General features: G+C 48.4%; 1 protein-coding gene across 5 annotated transcripts in view; it reads left to right on the plus strand.

The window, feature by feature from the left end:
* Positions 1-27,517, plus strand: part of AP2A2 (adaptor related protein complex 2 subunit alpha 2) — a 70,532-nt gene that overhangs the window by 24,641 nt on the left and 18,374 nt on the right. For 3 of the 5 annotated variants that reach the window (XM_068147775.1, XM_068147778.1, XM_068147777.1), the window contains exons 3-12: positions 8,029-8,171; positions 9,288-9,481; positions 14,975-15,104; positions 16,721-16,822; positions 19,358-19,466; positions 20,613-20,763; positions 21,207-21,375; positions 22,964-23,101; positions 24,663-24,845; positions 27,289-27,386. In XM_068147775.1, coding sequence (XP_068003876.1) covers positions 8,029-8,171; positions 9,288-9,481; positions 14,975-15,104; positions 16,721-16,822; positions 19,358-19,466; positions 20,613-20,763; positions 21,207-21,375; positions 22,964-23,101; positions 24,663-24,845; positions 27,289-27,386 — 1,417 coding nt within the window. The remainder of the gene's footprint in view (positions 1-8,028; positions 8,172-9,287; positions 9,482-14,974; positions 15,105-16,720; positions 16,823-19,357; positions 19,467-20,612; positions 20,764-21,206; positions 21,376-22,963; positions 23,102-24,662; positions 24,846-27,288; positions 27,387-27,517) is intronic. The other 2 variants (XM_068147776.1, XM_068147779.1) reach the window with 1 other exon arrangement.

Below are 27,517 nucleotides of genomic sequence, written 5' to 3' on the forward strand. Positions count from 1 at the left end.
TAACTAATTTCTTTCTGAGGAAAAGGACTGAAGCTTTCCAGGAAAAGCAAGCAGCATTTGCAGTGCCACCAGGCCTGAAAGCTGCTGACGGCTGTCCTGAACCCTTCCTGTTTCAGCTGACTTCATTTGCAGGACTTGCAAACGTTCCCAAAAAGCAGCTAAAAAATGAGCTGAGTTGAAAGAAATGGTTGTGTGTTGCATCAAAGATAGCAGAACATGTGAGATTTCCTTCTGCTCTTGTTGGGATGTTTGCTGGAGGCAGGGGTAAGCTGTGCTATTGTAGCACATACTCAAGCGAAGAGACTTGGTCCTGGTGTTTAAAATAGAACCTTTATGAGTCTTCAAAAATGCTGCACAGGAGAGAGAGGAATTGAGTAGCAGAACTTGCAATTTCAGTAATCTGCATCAGAGAGTCTTCAAAACACAGCTGGAGTTAGACAACTGCTGTCAGACCTTTGGAAATTGCTCAGCTAATTAAAATTTAAAGACAATGATGTTCTGTTATTGCTGGGAATCGGGGAAGGCTTTAAAGAGGAGTTCTAATAACTATTACTTGGCTTAAAGCTCAGTTTGTAGTGATACCCTTCACACTGCCTTCAGTTCTGCATATAGGGGACAGAGGCTTTTGAAAGGAGTCAGCAAACTCTTTTGTCTTGAAACATTTTTTTTCCTTGAGTGCTGATTTTTACAACTTTGTCCTTTGATAGCACACAGTGGAGAAGAAGCTGTTGTCAGCTCCCTGTTAGCAGGATGGCAATATGTTTTGAGTTTGTTTGCATGGCATACCTTCCATCAGAAACACTTAAAATACCCTAAAGGCCAAGGATCTTGCTCCTCTGAGGTCTTAAAATTCTGGTATCTTGGAAGGATATAATGCTTGAAATAGCTGAGTCCCAAACCTGGAAGAAGAAAAGGAGTTGCCAAACCATGACATACATTTAGTGAAAGGTAATGAGGTTCAGAGTCTACAGACAGTAATCTGCTTATGTTCTTCATTAAGCTATTGGGTTACAATATTCTATACTCCCTTTTGCCTTCTGAGCTCACAAGGCCAATACCAGAGTTACTTGAGAGAACAGGGTTTGTGCTTGTGACTGTATTGCTGATGGATTGTACATTAACAGGCAGTTGCAGTTCAATCTCTAGGAAGACTGGTTGGGATGTTTCACTTGTGAGGCTCCTGTGAAAGCTGCTTTTGGGTGTATCTGTAGCTCTGCAAGAAGCAACTAATGATGCTATTAAATACTGCAGCAAGTTGTCAGTTACATAGAGCCCAGACATAGGAGGAAATGGCTAAAAGAGATTCATCTTAGTGTCCCCTTCTGTGAACCATAATTGTATCTGCTGGTGGGCTCCAGCATCACCTGCTCAGTCCCCTGGGGCTCGCTGCCTTGTCACGACACACTTTGTTCTTACTTCTAAGCCATATAAAGTCTCCCTGGTTTAGCCACTGATTATTTCTTTGCCTTCTAGATCTCATGCAGGAGACTAACTGAAAATCGAATCTTAAAAGCTTGTATAATAAACATTTCTCAGCTCCTTGAGAAAAGTTAAAGCTATCACTCTGCCTTTTGGTGTGTGGTTTGTTTTGTTTTCCCCCCTTGCCTTTCTTAAATGTATGTCGAGGGAGGTGATCCTCCCCCTCTGCTCAGCTCTGGGGAGACCCCCCCCTGGAGTACAGCCTCCAGTTCTGGAGCCCCTATGACAAGAGGGACATGGAGGTGCTGGAAGGTGTCCAGAGAAGGGCCAGGAGGATGAGCAGAGGGCTGGAGCACCTCTCCTATGAGGACAGACTGAAGGAGTTGGGGCTGTTCAGTCTGGAGAAGAGAAGGCTCTGAGGTGACCTCATTGTAGCCTTCCAGGATCTGAAGGAGGCCTACAGGAAGGCTGGGGAGGGACTGCTCAGCATCTCAGGGAGTGGTAGGACTAGGGGGAATGGAATGAAGCTGGAGGTGGGGAGGAGGAAGTTCTTCCCCATGAGTGGTGAAGCCCTGGGATGGGTTGTGCAGGGAGGTGGTTGAGGCCCCATCCCTGGAGGTGTTTAAGGCCAGGCTGGCTGAGGCTGTGGCCAGGCTGATCTAGTGTGGGGTGTCCCTGCCCATGGCAGGGGGCTTGGAACTGGATGATCCTTGTGGTCCCTTCCAACCCTGACTGATACTATGATACTATGTTTTGATCTGCATCTCCCTATTGTGATGGGATGGGAGAAAGCTTCTGCTCTAGCACTTTTTGTGTTAGGATAAAAGTATAACAGGAAGTATTTATTTCCCCTATTTTAAATGCAGAAAACTTTATTCCTTTGCTGCTCAAATCCTAGCTTGAAGGCCACAGCAGGCAGACATGGCAGAATATCTGCTTTTTGTTCTCTGCCCATATGGCTTCCAAAGAAGGAGGAGGAAAGGGAAAACCCCAAAAACCTTTCTCTCCCCACCCCAGTTTGGATGTTTGACTCTGGTTCCTTTTAATGTTAGTTCAGAAGTCTAGTAAAGCAAGCTGGCCGGGATTAATTTGCTGACTCGGTAGGAAAATAGCCTTATGGCAGCAAACTGTAAATGTGACTGGAGGAAAACATGTCTTTGGGCAGCTTTCTGCAGAGTTGGCTGATGTCAGAGCAGGATTTCTCAGTCATGAGTACCTTCAGTGGTGCTGCTTCATGTATCTTAAGTAAAATGTGACAAAGCTGAGGGCAGCTTTTCTTTCTGCAGCATAAAAATAACTGTAAAGCTTCTTTTTGTTGACAAGTGATGTGCTGTCTGTGCCAGTTGAAAAGTAAAAATAATACAAGGTCAGCAAGCCTCTAAAGACTCAGATTTGAAGAGTGTCCTTGGCAACATTAAAATAGCAGTTGTGTGCTTCAACTGATTTTCTCAGTTAAAATGAAACTTAGACATCTGTAGAGTCCAAACTGGAAGGCAAACCCCCAGACTGCAGAGTTGCAGCCTGTAGACATAACCTTTTATCATGGTCTACCTCAGTGTCCCAATATGTTTTCTCTTGGTTCACCAACATTGCATGGCTTCACACATTGCTAGTGTTCATTCCCTCACTAAGCTTCTCGTGGTAAGGTTGCTGTTGTTGTTGTACAGTGAATGTAGTGTGAGAGCACAAGTCCAGGCAGGGCAGAGAATGGATAGAGAGCACTGCTGAGGAGGACTTGGGGCTGCTGAGTGATGAGGAAGCTCAGTGTGAGTTGGCAACATGCACTTGCAGCCCAGATACCAAATGTCCTGGGTTACATCAAAATGTGGACACTGGGATGACCAATGGAGGGGATACTGTCACTCTGCTCTTGTGGGGCTGTATTTGCACTGCTGGGTCCAGCTCTGCAGCCCTTGATGTAAAACCTTGGAGCAGGTCCAGAGGAGGCCATGAAGATGAGCAGAGAGCTGCAGCACCTTCCCTCTGAGGACAGGCTGAGAAAGACGGGGTTCTTCAGCCTGGAGAAGGGAAGGCTCACAGGAGGCCTTAGAGCAGCTTTCCAGTACTTGAAGGGGGCTACAGGAGAGCTGGGGAGGTACTTTTGACAAAGTCATGGAGAGAAAGAAGTGATAATGGCTCCAAATTGGAAGAAGGTGGATTTGGGTTAGACATTAGATTCCCATGAAGGGGTAGTAAGGCACTGGAACTGGTTTCCCAGAGAAGTTGCAGATGTTTCAAGCCTTGAAGTGTCTAAAGCCAGGTTGCTTGGGGCCTTGAGCAACCTGGTCTGGTAGGAGTTGTCCCTGCTCATGTCCCTTGGAGCCAGATGATCTTTGAGGTCCCTTGCAACCCAAGCCAATGTATGATTCTTTCATCTTTGGCAGCTGTAGATGGATGTGGCATGGAGAATCTCACCTGCTTCTGCAGCAGCAGGTGGAAAGCATGGAGAAATTTGCATACTGTTAAGGTTCTGTATTGTATATTTTGATGCTTCTTACATAAATAAATAAATCTTTATTGATGATCTGGATGAGGGCATTGAGTCCATCATCAGTAAATTTGCTGACGACACCAAGCTGGGGGCAAGAGTTGATCTGCTGGAGGGTAGAGAGGCTCTGCAGAGAGACCTCGACAGGCTGGACAGATGGGCAGAATCCAACGGCATGAGATTTAACACATCCAAATGCCGGGTTCTGCACATTGGCCACAACAACCCCATGCAGTGCTACAGGCTGGGGTCAGAGTGGCTAGAGAGCAGCCAGGCAGAGAGGGACCTGGGGGTGCTGGTTGATGGTAGGCTGAACATGAGCCTGCAGTGTGCCCAGGCAGCCAAGAGGGCCAATGGCATCCTGGCCTGCATCAAGAACAGTGTGGCCAGCAGGAGCAGGGAGGTCATTCTGCCCCTGTACACTGCACTGGTTAGGCCACACCTCGAGTACTGTGTCCAGTTCTGGGCCCCTCAGTTTAGGAAGGATGTTGACTTGCTGGAACGAGTCCAGAGAAGAGCAACAAAGTTGGTGAGGGGCTTGGAACACAGCCCTGTGAGGAGAGGCTGAGGGAGCTGGGGTTGCTTAGCCTGGAGAAGAGGAGACTCAGGGGTGACCTTATCACTCTCTACAACTACCTGAAGGGAGGTTGTAGACAGGCTGATGATGGTCTCTTCTCCCAGGCACCCAGTACCAGAACAAGAGGACACAGTCTCAGGCTGCGCCAGGGGAGGTTCAGGTTGGATGTTAGGAAGAAGTTCTATACAGAAAGAGTGATTGCGCTATGGAATGGGTTGCCCGGGGAGGTGGTGGAGTCGCCGTCATTGAGGGTGTTCAGAAGGAGAATTGATGGGGTGCTTGGTGCCATGGGTTAGCTGTTTGGGTGGGTTGATGGGTTGGACACGATGATCTTGAAGGTCTCTTCCAACCTGGTTTGGTTTATTCTAATAAAGGTTTATTCTAATAAATCTGAAGTTTAGAATAAAAATACAGCTTGGGGCATTTTGGGCAAGGGGTTACCATTGGCAAGGGCATTGAGTTATAGAATAGAATAAACCAGGTTGGAAGAGACCTTCAAGATAATTGTGTCCAACCTATCATCCAATATCCCCTAATCAACTAAACCATGGCACCAAGCACCCTATCAAGTCTCCTCCTGAACACCTCCAGTGATGGTGATTCCACCACCTCCCTGGGCAGCACATTCCAATGGGCAATCACTCTCTCTCTCTAGTACTTCCTTCTAGCCTAAACCTCCCCTGGTGCAGCCTGAGACTGTGTCCTCTTGTTCTGGTACTGCTTGCCTGGGAGAAGAGACCAACCTCTGCCTGTCTACAACCTCCCTTCAGAGAGTTGTAGAGAGCAAGAAGGTCTCCCCTGAGTCTCCTCCAGGCTAAGCAACCCCAGCTCCCTCAGTCTGTCCTCATAGGGCTGTGTTCCAAGCCCCTCACCAACTTTGTTGCCCTTCTCTGGACTCGTTCCAGCAAGTCAACCTCCTTCCTAAACTGAGGAGCCCAGAACTGGACACAGGACTCAAGGCGTAGCCTAACCAGTGCAGTGTACAGGGGCAGAATGACCTCCCTGCTCCTGCTGGCCACACTGTTCCTGATGCAGGCCAGGATGCCATTGGCCCTCCTGGCTGCCTGGGCACACTGCAGGCTCATGTTCAGCCTACCATCCACCAGCACCCCCAGGTCCCTCTCTGCCTGGCTGCTCTCAGCCACTCTGACCCCAGCCTGTAGCACTGCCTGGGGTTGTTGCAGCCAATGTGCAGAACCCGGCACTTGGATGTTAGGGGTTACCTTTATTGAAGCTTTACTCCATGCAGTGTTCCTCTGGCTGCAGTGACTCATCAGTAAGGCATACACTCGGATCTGACAGACTGGTTGTTCTGGGCCTGGAAAGCAGAGGCTGTGGCTCTTACAGAGCCTTGTAGGCAAGATTTTGCTGCTGTCACTGAGCTCTCCAGCATTCAGACTTGCCTGATTTAATGGATACTCCTTTATCTCCTGATTTGGGGCAGGGAGAGAATGTTCTGCAGACAGTGTATGTTCATATATAGCCCTTCAGGAAAATACATGGTCTGCCTGATCAGCTGCAAGCTCAGTCCTGTTCCATGCAGCTTTGTCAAGCTTGTAAAACAGCAATGCTGCAGCATAAAGGCAAAACTTACTTAGGGTGTAGTTTTCTTCCTGAGCTGAAACACTTGTGGATGCTCTCATTTGAGAAATGCTCCAAAGCTCTCATGGTAATCTCATTTGCTGTGGGTTTTTTTTCAAGGCTTTGGGATGTATCTCTATCATTCCATCTCTCTAAAAAGGCTTGCTGCTTTTATTTGGTGCATTTAAGTGATGTGTTAAGAGCTTTTACTGTGATCAAGGTTTGATAACTGGTTTAACAAGACACCTACAGAAGACATAGACTTACAGAGTCATTTTGGTTGAAGTTCAGCCATTAACCCAGCACTGCCAGGTCAATGAAGCATGTCCCCCAGCACCACATCTACACAGCTTTTCAATCCCTTCAGGCATGGGGACTCTCATAGCTGCTCTTAAGAGAAACAAGAAAGTTTCTTGCCTGTTAGCAAGAAAATACTCGAAGGACCTAGGGTAATGTGTGGAGGAGAGGACACTTCATGACTGTTCTTGAGCATATAGATAATGGCAAATGGAATTTGCTCCCCATCCCCTTAGAAATTTCATAGTTGGATAAGTGTTTAAAACTAGTATCATGTGGATGTCTTGATTCAGTGACAGCTCAGCCTTTTGAGTTACACATTTTTCTGTCTTGGACCGTTAGGAAGAGCTGCAAGCTCCCAGGTGTTCTGTGACTGGGAATAATACTTTTGAAAACCCATGAGTTGTTTGGTTGTCTGATACCAGTTGATCATGTTTTGTCATAACTTCCATGTGTTGAACATTGCTGTCTTTTATTCAGAAGTGATCTCTTCAGCATTTTGCTCACTGTAGAGTAAATAAAAGCTGGAATGATACACTTAATTTGTGAAATTCAAGTACAGCAGTAGCTGAACCCTCAGTGTGTCCCTCTCCTGTAGGGTGATGCATGGTGAAGCAAATGGTGGATGTGGGGAGGCCTGTGGATGTGGTCTACCTGGACCTCAGCAAGGCCTTTGACACCGTCCCCCATAGCAAACTCCTGGCCAAGCTGTCAGCCCCTGGCTTAGATGGGAGCACACTGCATTGGGTTAGGAACTAGCTGGAGGCTGAGCCCAGAGAGTGGTGGTGAATGGTGCCACAGCCAGCTGGCAGCCAGGAAGGATCAGTGCTGGGCCCTGTGCTCTTCAACATCTTTATTGATGATCTGGATGAGGGCATTGAGTCCATCAGCAGTAAATTTGCAGATGACACCAAGCTGGGGACAGGAGTTGATCTGCTGGAGGGTAGAGAGGCTCTGCAGAGGGACCTCGACAGGCTGGGCAGATGGGCAGAGGCCCAGGGCATGAGATTGAACACATCCAAGTGCCAGGTTCTGCACATTGGCCACAGCAACCCCAGGCAGTGCTACAGGCTGTGGTCAGAGTGGCTGAGAGCAGCCAGGTGGAGAGGGACCTGGGGGTGCTGGTTGATGGTAGGCTGAACATGAGGAAAGACTGAGGGAGCTGGGGTTGCTCAGCCTGGAGAAGAGGAGGCTCAGGGGAGACCTTCTTGCTCTTTCCAGCTCCCTGAAGGGAAGTTGTAGCCAGGCAGAGGTTGGTCTTTTCTCCCAGGCAGCCAGCACCAGAACAAGAGGACACAGTCTCAGGCTGTGCCAGGGGAGGTTTAGGTTGGATGTTAGGAAGAAGTTCTATACAGAGAGAGTGATTGCCCATTGGAATGGGCTGCCTGGGGAGGTGGTGGAGTTGCCATCATTGGAGGTTTTCAGGAGGAGACTTGATGGGGTGCTTGGTGCCATGGGTTAGTTGTTTAGGTGGGTTGGATTGGTTGATAGGTTGGATGCGATGATCTGGAAGGTCTCTTCCAACCTGGTTTATTCTATGTAATTCTATGTAAAAATGTTAGTTGCTGGGTAGGTCTTGTTACTAGAAGATATGAAGAGGCTCCCCAGTGGAAGTAGGTATAGGAACAACGTCAGCTTAATTGTTCTTTGTTTTCTTGCTTTCCAGGTGACAAGGCCCTGGATGGTTACAGTAAGAAAAAATATGTCTGCAAGCTGCTTTTCATCTTTCTCCTGGGGCATGACATTGACTTTGGTCACATGGAAGCTGTAAACCTGCTCAGTTCCAATAGATACACAGAAAAACAAATTGTGAGTAACACAGTCTCTGTAGAAGACAAGCTCTTCTGTCTCATCCTGCCTCAGCTCCATTGTCTCTAAAAGACTTGGCTTTCTTTCACCCCCACCCAAGCATTTTAAAGCCTTATTTGGGGTCCAGCAGCAATTCTGCAATTTAAACACCTTTGTGCACAGGGGACTCTTGCCCTAATTGTGACAGGTACAGCATGCACTCTGTGGAGAGGGGAAAAAAAACGAGATAGAATTACTACTCTTGTTAAATTGCTTTGAGTCTTGCACTGAAAGGCAGGTAACCTTTTAATGTTCACAGTATCACTCCTAATCTTCCTAGGCAAGCTTGTGTTACCAGGTGCACACAGCTTATTAGCACCTGATAATAATACCAAATTATTGTTCAGTTTTGGGGCCCTTACTACAAGAAAGACACTGAGGTGCTGGAGTGTGTCCAGAGGAGGACAGCAGAGCTGGTGAAAGGTCTGGAGAGCAAGTCCTATGAGGAACAGCTGAGGGAGCTGGGATTGTGTAGCCTGGGGGAAAGGAGGCTTGGTGGAGACCTCACTGCTCTCTGCAGCTTGCTGAAAGGAGGTTGGAGCCAGATGGAGGTTGCTCTCTTCTCCCAGGAGATAGGGTGAGAGGAAGTGGCCTGAAGTTGCACCAGGGGAGGCTTAGGTTGTACATTAGAAGAAACTTCTGCACTGAAAGTGTTCTTAAACAGGGGAAAAGTCTGCCTAGGGAGGAGTTTGAATCCCCATCCCTGCAGGGATTAAAAAGCAGCAGGGATGTGGTGTTGAGGGCCATGGTTTAGCACCACCCTTGATAGAGTTAGAGAATGGTTGGACTGGATGATCTCAGAGGTCTTTTCCAACCCAAATGATTCTCTGCTCTTAAATGGCCTTTTGAATACATGCAGCAATGGACTGCTGAAGCACACTGATACATTAGGGTAACACTAGAAGCACTCACTTTTAAGTTCATTGAATCTTTCTGGCATTCACTCTGCCATCTAAGTATTTCTGCCCACGTGTTTGCTATGGGAGGAGCACTTTGTCTCCAAGAATTCCTTGTGGCAGTAACAGAAAACAACAGTCAGCTAAAATCAGCCTTCCCTTTGCTGCTTCTGCATCCCAGGGCTATCTCTTCATCTCCGTCCTGGTGAACTCCAACAGCGAGCTGATTCGCTTGATCAACAATGCCATCAAGAACGACCTGGCCAGCCGCAACCCCACCTTCATGGGCCTGGCTCTGCACTGCATCGCCAACGTGGGCAGCCGGGAGATGGCCGAAGCCTTCGCTGGAGAGATCCCCAAAATACTTGTGGCTGGGTAGGTATGACTCTGCCTCCTCCACCTGCAGCACCCACAGCATCCATGCTTGGAGCTCTTGCAGTGCAAACAGTGAGTTTCCAGTAGCTGCAGAGACTCCGTACTCGAGCGTGGAGTTGGTTATGCAAGGGCACCAGCACAGCATGGGAATTAAGACCATGCCAGTATCCTGAGTGGACTTTGACAGCTTTGTTCTGTATAAATCTGTGGCAGCAAGCACCCCTGAAATGGTTTACTTTTCTTACCTTTCCTGAGGAAAGGAAGAAATACATGAACCTAAACAGATGTTTACACTATGAACTTCGTTGCAAACCGAAGTCTTTGTTTAAACAAGCCAGGATGTGAACTTGGGTTGCAACAACCCCCTGCAATGCTCTAGGCTTGGGAAGAATGGCTGGAAACTGCCCAGGAGAGAGAGACCTGGGAGTGCTGGTTGACACCCGGCTGAATAAAAGCCAGCATGTGGCCAGGAAGGCCAACAGCATCTTGGCTTGAATCTGCTGTAGTGTGGTCAGCAGGACTAGTACTATCCCTGTGTACTTGGCACTGGTGAGGCTGCACCTGAAATGCTGGGTTCATTTTTGGGGCCCTCACTCCAAGAATGATATTTAGGTGCTGAAGCATGTCTGAAGAAAGGCAGCAAAACTGATGAATAGGTCTGGTGAGTAGCAGTTTGTATTGTTCAGCCTGGAGAAAAGGAGGCTAAGGAGAGACCACCTTGCTGTCTGCTGCTCCCTGAAAGGAGTCTGGAGCCAGGTGGGGGTTGGATATGAGAAGAAATTTCTTGACTGAAAGGGTTATCAGAATGAAACAGGTTTCTCTGGGAAGTCTTTGAATCCCTGTCCTTGGAGGTGCTGAGGCTTGGAGGCACAGGTGTGGTGCTGAGGGAGATGGCTTAGCAGCAGAGTTCACAGAATCATCCAGGCTGGAAAGGTCCTCCAAAATCAAGCCCTCCAGCCATGTTGCGCACTCCAAGTCTCTCACTGCACCATGTCCCCAAGCTCCAGATCTCTATGGCTTTTAAACATATCCGGGGATGGCAATGCAGCCACCTCCCTGGGCAGCCCAGAATAGTTGGTAGGGTTAGATAATGGTTGGAATTGATCTTAAAGGTCTCTTCTAACCAAAGGAATTCTGTGGGTCTATGCTAAATGGTTCTGATTTTGTAAGGAATGTGAGAATATTCTGCTGTGTGAGCTTCCTTGCTTCATCTGCTAGCCACATCAACAGCATTCCCTGTCAAGGGCCAGCAGTCAGTGCCAGCTTTCTGCCTTTCCTTTTGGTTGGCTACAAGTCTCTAAACACTCCTGGCAAATGGCTGCAACTGTAGTTGAGTAAATCCAAACCAAAACTTGTGGTTGCAGGGCTGATTCATTTTGAAACATGGTGTCCAAGTGCAAAGAGTGCATTTACACTCTTAGGGCTATGAAATGTTTTGGAATATGCATGGATCTTGTTTTATAACAAACTATTGTCTTCCTTTCAAGTGTTGTGTTGTGCAAGAAGTGTTTTAAGACGTTAAATGTCAAGCTCTGAAGGTTGCCAACGTTGCTTACGCAACAGCAATTGTGACTGTGTCTGTTATGTGCACTGTCTGAGCTGGCAGCAGGAGAGAGGCTACATCATCACATGTAGTTGTAGCAGAAGTCTCAGGAAGCACTTAGGAACCCTGCAAATGGTTTCTCTAATGCCATGCTTGAGCACTATTCTGCAGAGCTGAAATGTAGTGTGAGCCACAAAGGGAGGAGTAGGTAGCTGGCACGTGATACCTGCTATGATATCACAGTATCACTAAGGTTGGAAGAGACCTTGAGGATCACTGAGTCCAACCTATCAACACAGACCTCATGACTAGACCATGGCACCAAGTGCCACATCCAATCCCCTCCTGAACGCCTCCAGGGACGGGGACTCCACCACCTCCCTGGGCAGCACATTCCAATGACGAATGACTCGCTTGGTGAAGAACTTTCTCCTCACCTCAAGTCTAAACCTCCCCTGGTGCAGCTTGAGACTGTGTCCTCTTGTTCTGGTGCTGGTTGCCTGGGAGAAGAGGCCAACCCCCTCCCAGCTACAACCACCTTTCAGGTAGTTGTAGAGGGCAATGAGGTCTCCCCTGAGCCTCCTCTTCTCCAGGCTAAACAATCCCAGCTCCCTTAGCCTCTCCTCACAGGGCTGTGTTCAAGGCCTCTCACCAGCCTTGTTGCCCTTCTCTGGACACTTTCAAGTGTTTTGATGTCCATCTTGAACTGAGGGGCCGTGAATTGGACACAGGACTCAAGGTGTGGCCTAAACAATGCAGAGTACAGGGGCACAATGACTTCCCTGCTCCTGCTGGCCACACTCTTCCTGCTGCAGGCCAGGATGCCATTGGCCCTCTTGGCCACCTGGGCACACTGCTTTAAGCATGGAGCACAGCACCTTCAGTTCACACTTGTTTGAACTACAAGCTGCTTGTGTTCTGGGAGCCTCACTGCTACAAGAACATGTCCTCTGCAAAGGAGGCCCTTGTTCCCCTCACAAGAAGGGCGTTAACATGATAGAGGAGATCCAGAGGAAGCCACAACAATGACATGAGGGCTGGAACACACCACCTCTGCTGTGAGGCTAGTCTGGGTTTGTTTAGCCTGGAGAAGAGAAGGCTTCAGGGAGGCATGGTAGCTTTTCAGTGCTTAAAGGTCAGAAAGTTTGGGATAGGCTTTTGAGCACAGCCTTTAAGGACAGGACAAGGAGTGATGGCTTGAATTAAGAGGGAGATTCAGACTGGAGAGAGAGAGAGAATTGCTTTTTTTTAATACTGAAGGTGGTGGGATCCTTTCCCAGGCTGCCCAGAGGCCCCCTCCCTAGAACTATTACAGGCCAGGCTGTTTGGGACTCTGAGCAGCCTGCTCTGGTTGCAGATGTTCCTGCTGACTGTAGGGAGCCTGGACTAGATGGTCCCTTCCATCCCAAACCAGTCTTGGGTTCTAAGCACAAGTTGTGTACCTGTCATAACCAAGAGACCTGTGCAGAATAAGCACTGTCAGGTAGGTTTTCAGCTTAAGTTTTACGCAGAGAGAGTGATTGCCCATTGGAATGGGCTGCCTGGGGAGGTGGTGGATTCACCATCACTGGAGGTGTTCAGGAGGAGACTTGATGGGGTGCTTGGTGCCATGGGTTAGTTGATTAGATAGTGTTGGATGATAGCTTGGACTTGATGATCTTCAAGGTCTCTTCCAACCTGGTTTATTCTGTTCTATTCAGTGTAGCGTGCTCAGCTTGAATATAAAGTGGAGGGTGGAAGTGGGCAGGGAAAGGAGGAGGAGTAGCTTTGGGGTTTGCTGTTTTTGTGTTTTTAACTGAGGTAGCAATTTGACCTCATGGGAAATTGGTAGTTAACATAGAACTGCTGCTGGTGATGTGAGGGTTTCTGGTTCTTTTGGAACTTTCAGTACTGATGCTCTATGGTTATCAGCTGTTTGTGCAACATAGGAAATGCTTAATTTGCCACTTTTGGAAAGGGAGATGACTGAACTGGAAGAGCAGCAGGCTGCTCCTAAAATAACCTTTGTCTGTGCCAGCAGCACAGGTGGCAAGGTGAGTGGAGCTGTGGGTTGCATGCTTGGTGATAGCTGGCTGCCTTGCATGCTTGCTGTAGGTACTGGAGCTGCTGCATAATAATTTGTAGCTGATCTGCAAGACCTTGCAGGAGATACACCTTTGGTCACATGCATAATGCAGTGTACCCCAGTGGTATGACTTGAGTTGGTTTGGAAGAAGCTTGTTCTCATGGCTAGGTGAGCTTGTGCTCATCTGATGATGAACTTTCAGTTCTGATAAAATGTCAAATGCTGCTCTAGGTGGTAGAGAATCTTCGGAGAGGCTACTAGATATAGGTAGTAGTTGAAAACTTCACTAGTTAGGCTTTCTGGACAATTACTAAGGCTGTTCAGCCTGGAGAAGAAAAGGCACTGGGGAGACCTTAGAGCTGCCTTCCAATACCTGAAGGGAACCTACAGGCTGGAGGTCAGGAGGAAGTTTTACACAGAGAGAGTGATTGCTCATTGGAATGGGCTGCCCGGGGAGGTGGTGGAGTCACCATCATTGGAGGTGTTCAGGAGGAGACTTGACAGGGTGCTCGGTTGCATGGATTAGTTGGTTGGGTGGTGTTGGATGATAGGTTGGATGCGATGATCATGAAGGTCTCTTCCAACCTGGTCTATTCTATTCTTCTACAGGAAGGCTGGAGAAGGACTTCTCATAAGGGTGTCTGGTGATAGGACAAGGAGGAGTGGTTTTAAGCTGAGGGAGAGTAAGTTTAGACTGGATCTTAGGAAGAAGCTCTTCAGTATGAGGGACAGATGGGCAGAATCCAATGGGATGGCATTTAACAAGTCCAAGTGCCAAGGGCTGCACTATGGCCAATCCCATGCAGAGCTACAGGCTGAGGTCAGAGTGGCTGAGAGCTGCCAAACAGAGAGGGACCTGGGGGTATTGATTGACAGCTGCCTAAACATGAGCCAGCAGTGTGCCCAGGTGGCCAAGAAGGCAAGGGCATCCTGGCCTGCATTAGGAATAGTGTGGCCAGCAGGAGCAGGGAAGTTGTGCCCCTGTACTCTGCATTGTTTAGGCCACACCTTGAGTCCTGTGTCCAGTTCTGGGCCCCTCAGTTTAAGAAGGACATTGAGACACTTGAACCTGTCCAGAGAAAGGCAACGAGGCTGGGGAGAGGCCTTGAGCACAGCCCTGTGAGGAGAGGCTGAGGGAGCTGGGGTTGCTTAGCCTGGAGAAGAGGAGGCTCAGGGGAGACCTTCTTGCTCTCTCCAACTCCCTGCAGGGAGGTTGGAGCCAGGTGGGGGTTGGTCTCTTCTCCCAGGCAGCCAGCACCAGAACAAGAGGACACAGTCTCAAGCTGTGCCAGGGGAGGTTTAGACTCGAGGTGAGGAGTAAGTTCTTCCCAGAGAGAGTTGTTAGCCATTGGAATGTGCTGCCCAGGGAGGTGGTTGAGTCCCCATCCCTGGAGGTGTTCAAGAGGGGATTGGATGTGGCACTTGGTGCCATGGTCTAGTCATGAGGTCTGTGGTGGCAGGTTGGACTCGATGATCCTCGAGCTCTCTTCCAACCTTAGTTATACTGTGATACTGTGGTGAGACACTGGAAGGGGTTACTCAAAGAGGTTGTGGATACCTCCTCCCTTGAGGTCTTCAAGGCTGGGTTGGATAAGTGCTTGAGCAGCTGAATCTATTTGGGAGGCATCTCTGGCCACGGCAAGGAGGGTTGAGCAGATGATCTCTGAGGTCCTCTCCAGCCTAAGCTGTTCTGTGATTGTAATGATTTTAATTAAGAACCAGTGCTATAACCTGTGGAAAATTCAGTAAACTTCTCTTTCAGCTTCAGCTGAGAAGATGCTGCCTGGCTGTGGGTGGTGAGTCAGTGCAAAGACCAGCCCAGTGCTGGCCTGCAGGTATTGCTGTGATTTCAGCACTGTTTGACATCCCTGGTTTTGTCTTGCAGAGACACTATGGACAGTGTGAAGCAGAGTGCTGCCTTATGCCTGCTGCGTCTGTATAGAACTTCTCCTGACCTTGTCCCCATGGGAGACTGGACATCTAGAGTGGTGCATCTCCTCAATGACCAGCACTTGGTAAATCAGCTTCATTATGCTTCTGGAGCCTGCTCTGTAGGCAGTGATGTCACTTCTGCTGTTAATAACACTAACTTATTTCTCTCAAGCCTTTCAAGCAACTGAGTTGCTTGAAACAGGGTTTTCTTCAAGCTTGGGAAAAGAAATGGAAGGAGTTACACTGTTTTAGTTGCTTTATGTGTTAACTTTTATTAAAGCTTTATCTTTTCCTTGGAGATACAGGGTGATATGCACAAGTTCTTTTGCTCTGGCTCTAAATTAACCTTGTGATCCTATTTCATATTGCACAGATGTAAAACACAATTTGCCTAGGCCTGTTAAGATCAGACCTGCTCTAAAAAGGCAAGATGTGCCAGTGCTTGGACTTCCGTGTGCTGTGGTGTCATTCTTGCCTTGCTGGTTCAGAAAAGCATGTTCTAGATAGGAGACTTCTCCATGTAGTTCTATTATGGAAGTAGGGCCATTGAGTCTTGTTTCAGTAGTAACAGGGTGCTTTTTGTCTGCACTAATAGAAAATGTTTCTTACACAAGCCCTCTCCATGTTGGGCTGTCAGAATTCCTTCTGGAATGGCCACCTGCACTCCCTTCTCCTCATGCTTCTTTTGCAGGAAGACAGTTTGCATCCAGGCTTTATGTTATCATAGCTCCCTGTATTTATAGGTACTATCCAACCACAAAATAAAGCTATTAAAAAAATGTCATGAAATGCTCTGCAAGCATGACAGTATCATAATAATATCATAGTATCAGTCAGGGTTGGAAGGGAGCACAAGGATCATCTAGTTCCAACCCCCCTGCCATGGGCAGGGACACCCCACACTAGATCAGGCTGGCCACAGCCTCAGCCAGCCTGGCCTTAAACACTTCCAGGGATGGAGCCTCAACCACCTCCCTGGATAGACCATTCCAGGGCTTCACCACTCTCATGGGGAAGAACTTCCTCCTCCCCTCCAGCCTCAATCTCCCCACCTCCAGCTTCATTCCATTCCCCCTAGTCCTATCGCTACCTGAGATCCTGAGCAGTCCCTCCCCAGCCTTCCTGGAGCCCCCTTCAGATCCTGGAAGGCCACAATGAGGTCACCTGGGAGCCTTCTCTTCTCCAGACTCAACAGCCTCAACTCCTTCAGTTTGTCCTCACAGGAGAGGTGCTCCAGCCCTCTGCTCCTCCTCCTGGCCCTGCTCTGGACACCTTCCAGCCCCTCCACATCCCTCTTGTCATAGGGGCTCCAGAACTGGAGGCAGTACTGCAGGTGGGGTCTCCCCAGAGCTGAGCAGAGGGGGAGAATCACCTCCCTTGCCCTGCTGGCTACACTTCTCCTGCTGCAGCCCAGGCTCTGCTTGGCTTTCTGGGCTGCAAGTGCACACTGAGAGCTCCTGCTGAGCTTCTCCTCCCCCAGTACCCCCAAATCTCTCTCCTCTGGGCTGTATCACCTTGGTGAGGATCCTGTGTACCTAGTCCATCTGCCAGCCAAAATAAAGGGCTTTTTAACGTGGGGCTTTGCCATGGGGATAAACTTTGAGCTGTTGTATATTATCACACACTTGAAGTGGAAGGTGTTGGTGGGCAGCATCTCCAACTGTACCAAACTGAGTGTTCTGGTTTTCTTTTTTTCTAGGGTGTGGTTACTGCAGCTACAAGTCTGATTACCACTTTGGCACAGAAGAACCCAGAAGAGTTTAAAACTTCAGTCTCCTTGGCAGTGTCTAGATTAAGCAGAGTGAGTCCAATGATAACCCTGATAATACTTCGCTGTTGCTTAATTTACTCCGCTTTCTAGGTCGAGTTAGCTAACTGTTACTTATTTGTTCAGCTTTCTAGGTCAAATTAGTTTAGTGTACCATTAAAAGAGAAGATGATTCAGTTTCACCTCATGTAGTTGGTTCAGCTAACTTCTACCACACGTTGCTTACCCAGGCGGAAAACTGTTGGCTTGCCCCAGCTGTCATGTTGTGCTCCAAGTCTAAGAAGCAAAAGGGTCTCTCTTTCTCCCCTATGCAGTCAGGATGTCTCACTCTGTCTCCTCACTCCAACCCCTCTCTCCTCTCTGGTATTTGAAAGGATCCTCATGATGCAGCTGCACTTTTAGTGCTCATTTTATGTGACATTAAAGAGTAGTTGGATCAAAGACTAATTCATAGTATAATAGTATCAGTCAGGGTTGGAAGGGACCACAAGGATCATCTAGTTCCAATCTCCCTGCCATGGGCAGGGACACCCCACACTAGATCAGCCTGGCCAGAGCCTCAGCCAGCCTGGCCTTAAACACCTCCAGGGACAAATTCTGAGGGACAATTCAGGGACAATTCTGCAAACTTCTTCATGGACCTCTCAAAAATATAGCCATAACTTTTATCTAAGGTTCTTACAAGATGAATCTCCTCCCTATTCCCTCTCTGGAGTTGCTGCTAGGTTAATAATCATGAGCACCTGATCCTGGGTAAATGGGTGTAGGGTGTTAAGCAGGGGCAGGGGGGAGCTGACAGAAGTGAAGGGACAATTCTATCACAGTATAACTAAGGTTGGAAGAGACCTCGAGGATCATCGAGTCCAACCTATCAACACAGACCTCATGACTAGACCACACAGCATCACAAACTTTTGTCTTATGGGAGATATACAAGAGATGGGAGGGTACTATTTCATACTAAGGTTTTTGTGGTGTTACATCCAAAGTTACTTTGAATTCAGAGAAATTTAATTTCTTTTCAAACATGAAGACTTCAGCTAATATTTAAAAGCACAAGGAAGTGCTGAGGGAAGTGCATAGCTGGTCTGTAATGGAGCAGCAAGAACTAGATTGGAATGTCTTTAAGCAAAGCTAAGTGCCACACTCACCCTTACCCTAGACTTAAGGGGGAAAAAGAGAGGGGTACTCCTGAAGCCTGATCTAACCCTTATCACATCTCACTGTGAAAGCTCTCTGTTCTTTGTTCAGGTGTGTGAAGGTGTGTATTCTTTCTTTCTTTCAGTCATCAGCAAGTTTGCAGATGACACCAAGTTAGGAGCAGATGTTAGTCAGTTAGAGGGTAGAAAGGCTCTGCAGAGGGACCTCGACTGACTGGACAGATGGGCAGAGTCCAATGGGTTGGCATTCAACAAGTCCAAGTGCCAGGGGCTGCACTTTGGCTACGGCAATCCCATGCAGAGCTACAGGCTGGGGTCAGAGTGGCTGAGAGCTGCCAAACAGAGAGGGACCTGGGGGTGCTGATCGACAGCCACCTGAATATGAGCCAGCAGTGTGCCCAAGTGGCCAAGAGGGCCAATGGCATCCTGGCCTGCATTAGGAATAGTGTGGCCAGCAGGAGCAGGGAGGTCATTGTGCCCTGTACTCTGCCTTGGTTAGGCCGCACCTTGAGTACTGTGTCCAGTTCTGGGCCCCTCAGTTTAAGAAGGACATCAAAACACTTGAAGGTGTCCAGAGAAGGGCAACAAGGCTGGGGAGAGGCCTTGAACACAAGCCCTATGAGGAGAGGCTGAGGGAGCTGGGATTGCTTAGCCTGGAGAAGAGGAGGCTCAGGGGAGACCTCATTGCCCTCTACAACGACCTGAGGGGTGGTTGTGGCCGGGAAGGGGTTGGGCTCTTCTCCCAGGCAACCAGCACCAGAACAAGGGGACACAGTGTCAAGCTGCGCCAGGGGAGGTTTAGGCTGGAGGTGAGGAGGAAGTTCTTCACCCAGCGAGTCATTTGTCATTGGAACAGGTTGCCCAGGAAGGTGGTGGAGTCCCCATCCCTGGAGGCGTTCAAGAGGAGATTGGATGTGGCACTTGGTGCCATGGTCTAGTCATGGGGTCGGTGTTGATAGGTTGGACTCGATGATCCTCGAGGTCCTTTCCAGCCTAAGTGATACTGTGATACTGAGTCTGTCACAGCATCTTACACTTGAATTCCAAGTTCACCTCTCAGCAATTAATTGTAACACTGACTTGAGGACCTGCTGAATTCAAGTCTAGCTTCTAGTTAAACATTTTGGGGTTACAAGATGGTCTTCTTCACTCTTAAAAGCAAGCATACTTGTGGGAACAGAGTTCCTAGACTTGCTGTGTCTGTAGAACTGAATTTCAGTTAAGAGGAGCCTGATGGTACAGTCCTGGTATGACAGCTTGCACCTAATTAATCTACTGAATTAACCGTTGCTAGTGACATAGTTTTGTAAGCCTCTGTCAAAGGTGACCTACAGGGTTCCTTAGATCCTTCTTGTGATTGCATACCACTTCACTACAGTAGCTGATGTGCCCTCTGCTTATTTTACAGATTGTAACTTCTGCATCAACAGATCTTCAGGACTACACATACTACTTTGTTCCTGCTCCTTGGTTGTCTGTGAAACTTCTGAGGCTGTTACAGTGCTACCCACCTCCAGGTAATGCACACATCTCAGCTCTGGCCCTCTCTCCTGTGCAGTAAGTTATCTGCCAGGGGGCTGCTGTGGTGTTACCATATGGTGTTACCATAACATGGTGAGCAAGCATTTTGTCTTAATACAAGGACACTGAAGTCTGAATGTCTCAGGCTGCGCCAGGGGAGATTTAGGCTGGAGGTTAGGAGGAAGTTCTACACAGAGAGAGTGATTGCCCATTGGAATGGGCTGCCCAGGGAGGTGGTAGAGTCACCATTCCTGGAGGTGTTCAGGAGGAGACTTGATAGGGTGCTTGGTGCCATGGGTTAGTTGATTAGGTGGTGTTGGATGATGGGTTGGATGTGATGATCTTGACTCTATTCTATTCTATGTTAAATGCTGTGTAGCTCAGAGCGAAGTCTCAAACCACCGTGCCTCTTACAAACCAGTTGCAGCTGCTATTTCAAACAGATGATCCAAGAGCTGGAGCATTTCTGCTGTGAGGATAGGCTGAGGGAGCTGGGGTTGTTCAGCCTAGAGAAGTAAAGGCACTGGGGAGACCTTATAGCTGCCTTCCAATACCTGAAGGGAGTCTACAGGAAAGTTGGAGAGGGTCTCTAGCAACAGGACATGGGGTTTTTCAGCTGAGGGAGAGCAGGGTCAGACTGGAGCTTAGGAAGGAGTTCTTCAGTATGAGAGTGGTGAGTTTCTGAAATAGGTTGCCTGTAGAGGCTGTGGATGCCCCTTCTCTTGAGGTGTTCAGGGCCAGGCTGTATGAGGCCTTGGGCGACCAAGTCTAGTTGAGAAGTATCCCTGCCCATGGCAGGGGTGCTGGAGTAGGTGATATCTAAAGCCCCTCCCAACCTAAGCCATTCTGTGTGTGTTCATGTATGTGTTTTTGTGTGTGGGGGGAGAACTGAACTTTCTCTCACCACCACACTATGATATTAAAGCCTTGAAACACAGCACAGAGTACATTTGACTTTTGCAGTCACCCCCAATAGAGCTGTGGCACGGAGTTCTTACGCCGGCTCTCTGTTGGGGGAGGGTGACGTGCGTTTGATGTATCGGAGCAGTTCAGTTTAGTCAGATCTAGCAAGGTGGAAGGCCTAAAGTAGGGCTTAGGGTGTTGAGTGAGATGAAGTTGTCCAACGGCTCCTTGTTCTCCAGAAGACCCTGCGGTCCGTGGCCGCCTGACAGAGTGCCTGGAAACCATCCTCAACAAAGCACAGGAGCCGCCCAAGTCCAAGAAGGTGCAGCACTCCAACGCCAAGAACGCCGTGCTGTTTGAGGCCATCAGCTTGATCATACACCACGACAGGTGAGCTGGGAGAACCTGGCTCTGGCCAGGGTGGTTTCAGTGAAAAGCTGTGGCTTAGTCTGGAATGCTAAATAGAGTTTTACTGGGGGTGGGGGAGAGAGGGAGGAGAACAGAAGATGAAGTTGCTCGCTAGGCTGGAACACGAGCGCAGCGATGGAATTGAGCAGTATTAATGCACTGTGGTGCTGTCAGCCTGGGGTTTTCAATTGCTTTGTTTCTCATGACTTCTGTTTTGGGGGTGTGTTTTGTATTGACCCCACCACTCTAATGCCACACAGGGGATTTGCTCACCCTATCTGAATTCTCGTGTCACCAGCAAGGCGTTTTCACAGACACTTGGATGCATTGAAAGAATTTTCCACTGCAGAAATAATATATTCTGTGTTGGGTGTTCTCAAACCTGCTGCTTTTAACCCTGTCACTTTTTCTCCTCTCCTGTGCAGTGAGCCAAACCTCCTAGTCCGTGCCTGTAACCAGCTAGGTCAGTTCTTGCAGCACCGAGAAACTAATTTGCGTTACCTAGCACTGGAAAGCATGTGCACGCTTGCCAGCTCTGAGTTCTCACACGAGGCTGTGAAAACACACATAGAAACTGTTATCAATGCCCTGAAGGTAAATATTTGTGTGCAGTCTGTGGTGAGTGTTGTCTGGTCCCCTGTCTCAGTGCTCTCTGCCCCAAGGTCCTCTCCCCGCCCCGCCTTCATTAAGCTCATCTCTCATTGGGTCTCTTAAGTATTCTTCTCAGAAGTCTTCTTTAGGTTTTTCCCTTAGTCCTGCAAAACCTTGCTGTGCTGGCAAAAACAGAGGTCAGCTTCAGTTGGTACAATGTAAGCCCAGCACTAAACCTGTAGGTAGCTAATTGCCCATTGCACTGTGGTTGGACAATTTCAGCCAGTTATTAGTGCAGTTGTGGCCAGTGGTGCTGCTTGCCCAGTGGACCACAAACTCACTCACCATAGCTAGGGTAATTGTGGAGTATTCTGTCCAAACTCACAGTATCACTAAGGTTGGAAGAGACCTCAAGGATCGAGTCCAGTCTGTCACCACAGACCTCATGGCTAGACCATGGCACCAAGTGCCACATCCAATCCCCTCTTGAACATCTCCAGGGATGGTGACTCAACCACCTCCCTGGGCAGCCCATTCCAATGACTCTCTTAGTGAAGAACTTTCTCTTCACCTCCAGCCTAAACTTCCCCTGGCACAGCTTGAGACTGTGTCCCCTTGTTCTGATGCTGGTTGCTTGGGAGAAGAGACCAACTCCTTCCTGGCTACAACCACCCTTCAGGTAGTTGTAGAGGGCAATGAGGTCAGCCCTGAGCCTCTTCTTCTCCAGGCTAAGCAACCCCAGCTCCCTCAGCCTCTCCTCACAGGGCTGTGCTCCAGACCCCTCCCTAGCCTTGTTGCCCTTCTCTGGACACCTTCAAGTCTCTCAATGTCCTTCCTAAACTGAGGGGCCCAGAACTGGACACAGGACTCAAGGTGTGGCCTAACCAATGCAGAGTACAAATCCTCCATTCTCCCAGCACTTGCACAGCATTGGATATGTAAACTACAGACACAAACCCTAATGGAGTTTTGGTGATGTTATCCAAAAGCAGGAAGCTGAGTCCAGAAACCTCTTTCCAGGTGACTGAAAGTGAGAATGATGTGAGAAATTCAGAGCTTGTGTGAAGAGTGTATCTATGTTCACTCTGCATCTGAAAGATGATGAAATTGTGTTTGCTTTCAAGTTGACTGTGGGTTGTTCAGTCCAGAGAAGAGGAGTCTCTGGAGAGACCTCATGTCAGACTTCCAGTGCCTGAAGGGGGGACCTACAGGAAGGGTGGAGAGAGGCTGTTTGCAAAGGCCTGCAGTGACAGCATGAGGGGCAATGGCTTCAGACTAGAGAAGGGCAGATTGAGATTGGGTATCAGGAGGAAGTTCTTTACTATGAAGCTAGTGGAACACTGGAACAAGTTGCCCAGGGGGGTGGTTGAGACTCCATCCCTGGAGATACTCAACTCAACGAGGCCTTAGGCAGCCTGGTCTAGCTGGGGATGTCCCTGCTGACTGCAGGGAGGTCGGGCTAGATGACCTTTGGAGGTCCCTTCTGGCCTGGACCATTTTATGACTATAGTAACTTTTTATCTCTTCAGTAAATGGCTTGTCCTTCTCAAAAGTGAATTCATCCTGCCCTTCTGTGTGTGTCCTTTTGCAGACTGAAAGGGATGTGAGTGTACGACAGAGAGCTGTAGATCTCCTGTACGCCATGTGTGACCGAAGCAACGCCCAGCAGATTGTGGCTGAAATGCTGAATTACTTGGAGACTGCTGATTATTCTATCAGAGAGGAAATTGTGAGTTGATATTAGTGTTTCCTTAACTCCTTCACAGCTGGCTTTGGCACCATGTGCATCACTTCTTGATTGAGATGCTGGGGAGAGTCTTTTTTCGTGGTTCCAAACAAGCAGCCAAACCCTTCCCCCTGATTTTGGAGTCTAATAGCAAAGAGCATTCTTCAGTTAGGTTGAAGAAGAAAAGGAGGCTGAATAGTGCTCTTCATTTAGGTTGGAGAGGGAAGAAAAAGCAAAACCTTGGGAACTAAAATATTTGAAAACTAATCTTGGCCTGCATATAGAAAGGGAAATGAATTTTAGCAGTGCTTGAGCTCTAGAGCTAAGGGTTCTACCCTACTCTAGCTAACTTTCCAATAGCTTCAAAAATTGGTGTGATAAATGCTTATTTGTAGCTGCAGCTTCATGTTGTAGATGCTGTGACAACAGCAGTCTAAGGACTTCCATAAAACAGTATCTAGTAACCAGGTTAAGAGAGGTATGGTATCTCTTCTTTCTCCTGGCAGGAAAAAAAAGGATAATAGTTAAAATATTCACTTAAGGACCTTCCTAGAACAGTGGCCAAAACCTGTTCTTAGGGTAAATATTTAGCTTAGTTGGATGCAAAAGTTTCTTAATGAGAGAAGTTAGCACAGAGTGCAGTGTTAGTGGATTTCCCTCTCTGTGCTGTCCTGTTCCTGCTGGCAGTCTCTCCTGACATGGCAGATAATGTGAATTTCATTCTATTAACTTGCTGCTCTTGAAAGAATAGGTCAATATAGATGTGACTGATAACAAATGATACGGAGATCTCTCCATGCTGATTGTTTGCTTCAGGATCTAAGAATCATGCTGTGACCCCGAAAAGGTCAGCTGTGTTTTGGTGACTGGTCTGCCTCTGCTGGCTTGAGTTACTGGCTTTTTGTCCAGAGCTTTTCAATTTCCTATGGGGTCCTGTCTCAGTGATAGTTTTGAACTGGTTTCCCAGGCAGGTTGTGGATGCCCTATCCCTGGAGAGGTATCACAGTATCACTAAGGTTGGAAGAGACCTCAAAGATCATAGAGTCCAACCTGCCACCACAGACCTCATGTCTAGACCATGGCACCAAGTGCCACATCCAATCCCCTCTTGAACACCTCCAGTCTGGACAGGGCCTTGGGCAGCCTGGTCCAGTGGAAGGTGTCTGAGCTCATGCTGGAGGGGGCTGGAACTAAAACATCTTTAAGGTCCCTTTTGTGGTAGTTTTAGGCTATGCCTTTAAAAATTTAGGGGAAACTTCAGCCCACCACACCTTCTAACCCAAACTATTCCATGAATTTATGGTGGCTTTTATAGCAAATGAAAAACATTCATTCCTTTGAGCACACAGCTGGAAAGCCTCAGATGCAAGCTCTTTGAATGCATTGTGGGGAAAGCATCATGTGCCTGACAGCTGGTGTCTTCTGGCTGACAGTGTGTATTCATCTTTCCCCTGAGCTGTGGGAGCAAGCTGCTGCATCAAACAGAGGCTTCTGGGCTGCCCTGGGGTATCATAGCTTGCAGCAGAAGCTGATCAGCCTCCTTTATTCTCTTGTGTGCATTCAGGTTCTGAAGGTTGCAATCCTAGCTGAGAAGTATGCTGTGGACTACACCTGGTATGTGGACACAATCCTGAACCTGATTCGCATCGCCGGCGACTATGTCAGTGAGGAAGTGTGGTACAGAGTCATTCAGATTGTCATCAACAGGGATGATGTGCAAGGCTATGCAGCAAAGACTGTTTTTGAGGTGAGAATGATGGTGTTCACTATCAAACTGAGCTAGGAATTCAGTAAATAACACACAGGTGTTTGTGTGCTTCCATGTGTTAGGGAGGAGTCAAAACACAGCCTGAATATCTACAAAACATTGCTGAAGCCTTCTGTTAGATAGCAGCAGAGATTTTTTTAATTGTTTTTTTTCCTCAGAGCCAGAGACTCAAGGTAATGAGAGGCTTTTCTGGCTCATGCAATGTACACCTGACACTGCTCTGGTTTTGGGCGGGTTGTGCTGGGGGGTTGTTTCGGAGGATAGCATTGAGGGGACAGGCTGCGAGTTGGGGCTGTTCAGCCTGGAGAAGAGAAGGCTCCAGGGAGACCTTACAGCAGCTTTCCAGTGCCTGAAGCAGGCTACAGGAGACCCTGGGGAGGGACTTTTGGCAAAGGCTTGTAGTGCCAGGGTGAGGGACAACAGCTTTGAGCTGGAAGAGAGGAGATTGAGATGCTGGAACAGGTTGCCCAGGGAGGCTGTGGATGTCCCCTCCCTGGAGGCTTCCAAGGCCAGGTTGGATGAGGCCTTGAGCAACCTGGACTAGTGGGAGGTGTCTTTAAGGTCCCTTCCAACCCAACCCATTCTATGAATGGATGCCTTAGTAAGGAGATTACCTGGAAAATGACTGAAATGTAGTGAAAGTAGAAGCCTGTTACAGGGAGGCTTGCCTCTTTTCCCCCCCCTGAGTTTTCTGCAAGTAGGAAATGAAAACACTCCAAAGATAGCTTGATGATCCTTCTGAAAGTATATACCCATTATTTGCTTGGAATCTGATAAAACTGGAATGCCAACTATGACAGTTGGCTTTTTAACTATTAATGGCCTGGCCTTGCTACCCTGATTTGGGGTTTTTTTTATGTTTGCTTTTTTACCCTGGGATTCCACTTTTTTCACTGCTTTCCCTGAATGTTTAAGCTGACTTTCAGAACTCATCCCTGCTCTGTTTCTTCATATTTTAAAAACCAAAAGTATATTTGGTTTGGACAACTGCAGCAGACTACTTGCAGGGTTTAAATTAAGTATGCTCATATGCTTCGATGCCTCCAAAGGTGGAAGGGGAAATCTAAGCTGCAGGAATTGTCCTGCCAAGTCCATGTTGCTGCTAGTTACAGTATCACAGTATAACTAAGGTTGGAAGAAACCGCGAGGATCATCGAGTCCAACCTATCAACACAGACCTCATGACTAGACCATGGCACCAAGTGCCACATCCAATCCCCTCTTGAATGCTCCAGGGACGGTGACTCCACCACCTCCCTGGGCAGCACATCCCAATGACGAACAACTCACTCAGTAAAGAACTTCCTCCTCACCTCGAGTCTAAACCTCCCCTGGTGCAGCTTGAGACTGTGTCCTCTTGTTCTGGTGCTGGTTGCCTGGGAGAAGAGACCAAGCTCCTCCTGGCTACAACCTCCCTTCAGGGAGTTGTAGACAGCAGTAAGGTCTCCCCTGAGCCTTCTCTTCTCCAGGCTAAACAATCCCAGCTCCCTCAGCCTCTCCTCACAGGGCTGTGTTCAAGGCCTCTCCCCAGCCTTGTTGCCCTTCTTTGGACACAGTCAAGTGTCTCAATGTCCTTCTTAAACTGAGGAACTCAGAACTGGACACAGGACTCAAGGTGTGGCCTAACCAATACAGAGTACAGGGGCACAATGACTTCCCTGCTCTTGCTGGCCACACTATTCCTAATGCAAGCCAGGATGCCATTGGCCCTCTTGGCCACCTGGGCACACTGCTGGCTCATGTTTAGGCAGCTGTCAACCAGCACCCCCAGGTCCCTCTCTGTTTGGCAGCTCTCAGCCAATCTGACCCCAGCCTATAGCTCTGCCTGGGGTTGTTGTGGCCAATGTGCAGCCCCTGGCACTTGGACGTGTTGAACGCCATCCCATTGGATTCTGCCCATCTGTCCAGCTGGTCGAGGTCCCTCTGCAGAGCCTTTCTACCCTCTAACTGACCAACATCTGCTCCTAACTTGGTGTCGTCTGCAGATTTGCTGGTGACTGACTCGACCCCCTCATCCAGATCATCAGTGAAGATGTTAAAGAGGTTGGGGCCCAGCACTGATCCCTGGGGGATGCCACTGGTGCCTGGCTGCCATCTGGCTGTGGCACCATTCACCACCACTCTCTGGGCTCAGCCTCCAGCCAGTTCCTAACCCAGCATAGAGTGTTGCAGTCCAAGCCACGAGCTGACAGCTTAGACAGCAGCTGGCTGTGGCACCATTCACCACCACTCTAAGGGTCTAAGGCTGACCTTAAACAAGTGATAATTACCAGAGTTTCTTCTTTGAAGTCCTGCTGTGTATCATACTTTTCTCCTAAGTACTCTAGGCTAGACCTCTTACAGACCAGTGAAGTGGACATGAAAGAAAAGCTGCTTTTTTCTCTTGATACACTGCTAATTGACTCTTAATGTGTTCTTGCAGGCCCTTCAGGCTCCAGCATGCCACGAGAATCTTGTCAAAGTAGGTGGCTACATCTTGGGAGAATTTGGAAATCTGATAGCAGGTGATCCAAGATCAAGGTAAAACACTTTCTGTGAAGAATCCAGTGTCTGTTGAACACAGGCCACTTAACAAGTGATGCAGCTCTTGCTACTAATGCACTAAGAATGAGCCAGTCTGCCAAAACTGAACAAATTCTCTTTCTTCCCGT

Source organism: Melanerpes formicivorus, unplaced genomic scaffold, assembly GCF_026170545.1.
Source record: "Melanerpes formicivorus ecotype bairdi unplaced genomic scaffold, bMelFor1.0.p_v2 SCAF_16, whole genome shotgun sequence".
Taxonomy (NCBI): domain Eukaryota; kingdom Metazoa; phylum Chordata; class Aves; order Piciformes; family Picidae; genus Melanerpes; species Melanerpes formicivorus.